We start from the raw sequence: 5,853 nt of genomic DNA on the forward strand, positions 1-5,853 counted from the left end.
GTCTAAGGAGATGATGCACAATTATTTTTGATTTCGAAAAGTACGTCCGCACAGATTAACTTAATAAACGATTCTACCTGGACCACGCCACTTTTCGGTTCGAGTCGAGGAACAGAGCGGAAGATAGAAAAAAACGATACACCAATTAGCGCGTTCCACGCTAGGAAGAAAGAACAACAAAACCAATAAGAGAATAACACGCAGAGGATGACGCCACAAGGGACCAATGATCTATTTACACGTTAAGTGGCGTGATCCCTTGATCAATAAGACAATCGATATGTCTTCTTCTCGATGATAACAGACGGCGTCTTAATCATGCTATCCGAGAGGTGCTGTCATCTAATTTGAGAGGCGCAATTTTCGAACATTCTCCCCCCCAATTCTCGAGCGTGAATCGAGAATTTGACATGACGAGATGTGCTGAGCTGTTGAACAAACTATGTTTCCGTGTGCGGTTGAAGAGGCAATGGTGCGAGCTTGACGATAGGTCTAGTGATAGTGCTGGTAGCGGTCTTCAGCGTGACAACCCTGCAGAGACCGTCCTTTCCTGGGTGTAGTTTTATCACTCTGGCGAGAGGCCATTTCGAGGGCGGAAGTCGCTCGTCGGTGATGAGGACAAGAGACCCTTCCTGATATCGTTCTGCGATGTCTGCCATTTGGATGTGGTCTGATGCGCTTGCAGACATTCCGTCGACCACCTTCTCCAAAATTGCTGGAAGCGCTCTTGAATCCGCTGAAAGTGAGATAACCTGGAATTTGAGATGTCTATTAGAGAAGGCTCGGGGATAGTTGTCAATGCCTCCCCTCTGATGAAATGCCCTGGTGTTAATGCTCTGATGTCATCAGGGTCCTCCGAGAGAGAACTGAGAGGTCGAGAATTAAGAACCGCTTCAACCTGAGCTAAAAACGTGGAGAAGTCTTCGAATGTTAGCAATGTATCCGAGATAGTTCGTTTGAGATGATACTTAATAGATTTCACCGCCGCCTCCCATTTTCCGCCCATATGTGGTGCTGCTGGAGGATTGAAGATCCAATTAGTGCCATCATTAGCGAGAAGTCTTTGGATCTTGAGAGATTCCTTCGTTGCAGCTGAGAGTAGATCCTTAAGCTGCTTGTTCGCCCCCTGGAAGTTGGTACCACAGTCGCTTCTGAGCGTTTTTGGAATACCCCTACGGCTGGTGAACCGGCGAAATGCCTTGAGAAATCCTTCGGTGGTGTAGTCAGAAACTACCTCGAGATGAACGGCAGAGGTAGAGAAGCATATGAATACTGCTATCCAACCCTTGAAGGACTTTGCACCTCTGCCTTGAAAGGTCTTCATTGTTACTGGCCCGGCGTAATCAAGCCCTGTAGTCTCGAACACAAGAGATGGTGTCACTCGAGATGCCGGTAGTGGAGCCATTAGTTGTTGAGCTCTCACTCCACGTATTCGAGCACAAGTGAGACAATCTTTGAGGAAGGACTTCACTGGAGCACGACCTCCAATAATCCAGAAAGTCCTTCGAATGTAGGAGAGCGTCAGCTGAGTTCCTCCATGCATAGTTCTGGCGTGAGCATCGGAGATGACTAGGTTGGTGAATTTTGACTGACGAGGTAGTATTGCTGGATGTTTACTATCTTCATCCAGCTGAGAATTTTGCAACCGTCCACCAACCCTGAGAATTCCAGCACGATCGACAAAGGCCGTGAGTCGTGTCAGAACGTGACGTTTGTGGAGAGATTGACCTGCCGACAACGTTCTCAACTCTGGTGAGAAATACGCCTCTTGAGTCGCGCGTGTCCAGAACGTTTTAGCCTTCTCCAGATCTGCTGGATTCAATGGCGATGCGGACAAGCTCGAGCCAGGAACCTTTTTAAAGCACGAGACTGCCCTCTGAATGAGTGCAGTGATCCGAAGGAGTTTAGTGAGATGCCTATGAAAAGAGGATGATTGAGGAAGGTCAACGAGGTCCCAAACTAGAGGTTGGGCTTGTGAGAGGGCAAGTGAGATGCCAGGGCGTTCCTCCAAATCCTCTTCCGGTGAGGGTGGTATTGACGAGGGCCAAAATTCTGGCGACTGAGAAAGCCATGGTGGACCACTCCACCATAGTGGGTGATCAATGAGTTGAGATGCAATGAGCCCACGAGATGCACAGTCAGCTGGATTGAGCTTTCCGGAGATGAATTTCCAATGAGCATGGGGTACGGACTCGTGAATAGCGGCTACTCTATTGCCTACGAATTCCTTCCATCTCATAGGATTGTTTTTGACCCATGCAAGGGTCACAGAAGAGTCAGACCACAGAAAAGTGAGAACGTCCGAGAGGTCGAGAAGTCTAATTACTTTTCCGGTCAGCTTGGCTAACAGGGCCGCTGCTGAGAGTTCAAGCCTAGGAATTGTCAACCTCTTGAGAGGAGCTACTTTAGTCTTAGCACAGAGTAGACGGACTACTGAGGATGAGTCTGCATACGACACCTTAATATATAAACTGCTGCCATCGCAAGTTGAGAGGCGTCTGAGAATCCATGGATTTGTATTGAGGTTGCCTTTGACGAGAGGTTTATCCATCGGGAGTCTCTATGACTGATAATTGAGAGAGATGTTGCCTAAACTGAGACCACTCGTGAACGATATCTGGAGTGAGATGATCATCCCAGCCAACCTTTTCCAACCAGAGTCGTTGCATGAGAATTTTCGCTTTGATCACTACCGGAGAGAGGAGTCCAAGAGGATCAAACAATTGAGCAACTTCTGAGAGAATGATGCGTTTCGTGACCGCTTGGTGAAAAGAGATGGTACCGTGAAAAGTAAACACATCCTTCTGAGAATTCCAGGAGATGCCTAAGATCTTGGTAGTGCTATCATCAAACGAATGGACAGGCGAGCTGTCAGACTGTGAGAGAGAGGTACGAGTGAGGTTGGGAATTACTTTTCCACTTGTCGAGTGGTAAACAGGCGGAGGAGCACATGTCCTCTAACTGAGATGCGACTGCATTGAGATGATCAATAGTCTCTGCCCCCCCTGATATGTCGTCAACATAACTTCCCTTGAGAATAGGGTTTACTGCAAGAGGATAATTATGACCTTCATCCTCAACTAGCTGTTTAAGAATGCGACAGGCTAGATAAGGAGCTGAGCGAGTACCATACGTGACAGATGTAAGCTGATATGCCTGAACTTGAGATGATTCATTGACCCAGAGAATTCGTTGAAGGTCATGGTCTTTGGGATGTACTTGGATTTGGCGGAACATTTTAACAATATCTGTTATGAAAATGTACTTGTGTTGCCTGATCCACAGCAGTACATCGAAAATGTCCGTTTGAGTCTTCGGACCAGTGTGCATAAGATCATTGAGAGAGATACCGGTTGAAGACTTGGCTGAACCGTTGAAAACTACCCGCAGTTTGGTGGAGGAACTTTGCTCGCGCCAAACTCCGTGATGCGGGAGATAAAACGCCTGAGATGGCTCAGGAGCATCGAGAGGAACAGGAACCATATGTCCTAAAGACTCATATTCTTTAAGAAAACCAGAGTAGGTCTCCTTGAAATTCCTATCGGTTTCGAATTTCTTGAGAAGTCTTTCAAGGCATCTCATGGCAAGAGACCTTGAATGCCCGAGGGTGGATATGTCTTTCGAGAATGGCAGACGAACCATGTAACGACCAGTTGGCAATCGAGAGTGCGTATCAACAAAGTGCTGCTCGCATTGCGATTCAGCGAGAGTCAAGGTTGATGCGGGGGAAGATGAGACTTCTTCCTGAACCCAGAATTTTGTGAGAGCTTTGTCAAGAGAATCGTTAGAGATGGCATGGCAGATTTTGAGAGGATCGACCTTGCTCGAGTTGGAAGTTGCGCCTAGAACTGCCCAACCGAACCTCGTGTGGAAGGCTATAGGTTCTGAGTCGCCTCCCATAACAAGCCGAGAGGACTTGAGAACTCGTCTAGATTATCAGCACCAATGAGAATGTCAATGTGATCTGGAGTGAGAAAGTCAGGATCAGCTAATTTAAGAGATCTGAGATGAGGCCAGTCTTGCTCCGATATTACAGACGACGGCAATTGAGATGTGATTTTTGGCAAAATGAATGCCTTAAGGTGAACCCGAGATGACGAGTATGTCGATTGGAGAACCAAGGACACTTGACCTTGGGTCGCTCCTGGAGATGTACTACCCACACCCTGAATAGGATGTTTCCTGGAGAACGGCTAAGCTTTAGCTTATCTATGATTTTAGAAGAAACTAAAGTCAACTCCGATCCAGGATCAATGAGAGACGTACTAGCTTAGGCGATCCATTTAAAGATATGGCAAAAGCTTTACAAGTAGCTAAGAGTACTGGAGCTCGAGAGCACGTTGAAAGCGAGGGATTAGACGAACGATCGATGTCTGAGATAGGTGACGAAAATCTGACTCGTTTGGTCGTCTGAGAGGACCTTGAGGAAGATGAGATGGTCGACTTTACAATGGATCTGAGAGGACGATGTGGGTAATGAGATGTCCTACCTGTTTCTCATTCTGAGGACGACTTTTTTGAAGAGTCCTTAGAAGAACTCTTCTTGATAGATATGGGTTTGGTAGGAGATGATCGAGTTGAAGATGACTTTGAGCTGGAGGATCGGCGATGAGATGACTTTGAACTGGAGGTTTCCGACGGTCCTCTCTCGGTGACTCATCCGAGGATGCCCGTGAGCTCTGAGAGGGCGAGACTCTCTGAGATGTCTGTGTTGTTTCTGATAGAGTGCTCGAAGACCTTGAGATTGGCAGAGATGATCTTGATTTTGGAGGAGATGTCCTAGGCGATGGAGGAGATGTCCTTTTCTCGAGATGAATGAGCGTGTGATGTCGATCTCCACACTCGTTGCATCGTCTATTACTCCTGCACTGCCTGACGTTATGCCTGCCTAGGCAATTGTAGCACAGGCGATATTCTGCGATGACTTTCTCCTTCTTCTGCTGGCTTAGATGCTTGAATAGGGGACAGAAAGCGATGTAGTGCCTGTGACTACAAAGTACAGGTATTAGAGAGGTCGTCTATAAATGGCATAGGATGTTTTTTAATTGTTCTTTCATCCATTTTTAACTGAGATGTTGATGCTGGCGTAGTAGCCGAAACCTTTATGTTTAAGGCCCTAGCGTAGGACCTTGTGGGGGCTGATTTGGGCTGTTGAGATGTTCTTTTGCCCTCCCCGTAAGACCTACGAGTCTCGATATGTTCCAACGCTCTAGCTGTGCTAGTGAGATGACTTAAGAGTTGTTCTAGTGGTGGGAACTCGCGTGATGTTCCCAACCTTGTTTCCCAGTCCTCGCGAGTTTTGTCGTCTAACGCCAATCCCACCTGATGAACTAGGATGTGATCCCATTGATCAACCGGGCATCCTAAAGTCTCTAGAGCACTTAGAATGACGTGACGATTTAATGATTTTGTGGAGGGATCCAGATGACCTTTCCTTGATGCGAGGAAGGGCCATCAGCCTATCGAGATGAGCTAGAATCAATAGGCGTTTGTTGTCGAACCTGTCAGACAACCTATTCCATGCTATATCGAAGGAATCAGCGGATAGCTTTAGATTTGATATGACTTTAGCCGCCTCTCCCTCCAAGCTGGTCCTTAAATAATGCAACTTCTCAACCTGTGAGAGGTCTGGGTTATTTTTTATCATAGAGGAAATAATTCCTCAAAGGGTCTCCAGTCTGAGAAGGCACCTGAGAATTTCGGCAGCGAGATGTTCGGCAGTACCGTCCTTGGACGAGATTGTGTCTGAGATGTGACTGGCGGTACCTGTTGAGAAAGCTCCTCTATACGCTGGTTTAGTAGCGTAAGTCCAGCTAGATATTTTTGCATGGTCGTATCATAACGGTTATCCTT

At 47.0% G+C, this 5,853-nt stretch overlaps 2 protein-coding genes across 2 annotated transcripts; both read right to left on the bottom strand.

Annotated features, from left to right (window-relative positions):
• Positions 1-440: 440 nt before the first annotated feature.
• On the bottom strand, positions 441-2,551 carry LOC122521619. The gene is made up of 2 exons (XM_043642462.1): positions 803-2,551; positions 441-752 (listed from the first exon to the last, which is right to left on the bottom strand). Exons 1-2 carry the CDS (start codon positions 2,549-2,551, stop codon positions 441-443), a joined length of 2,061 nt encoding a protein of 686 aa, XP_043498397.1.
• Positions 2,552-2,871: 320 nt separating this feature from the next.
• On the bottom strand, positions 2,872-3,900 carry LOC122521620. The gene has a single exon (XM_043642463.1). It carries the CDS (start codon positions 3,898-3,900, stop codon positions 2,872-2,874), a length of 1,029 nt encoding a protein of 342 aa, XP_043498398.1.
• Positions 3,901-5,853: the final 1,953 nt, after the last annotated feature.

This window comes from Polistes fuscatus, unplaced genomic scaffold, assembly GCF_010416935.1.
Source record: "Polistes fuscatus isolate 324 unplaced genomic scaffold, CU_Pfus_HIC Scaffold43, whole genome shotgun sequence".
Classification (NCBI taxonomy): Eukaryota; Metazoa; Arthropoda; class Insecta; order Hymenoptera; family Vespidae; genus Polistes; species Polistes fuscatus.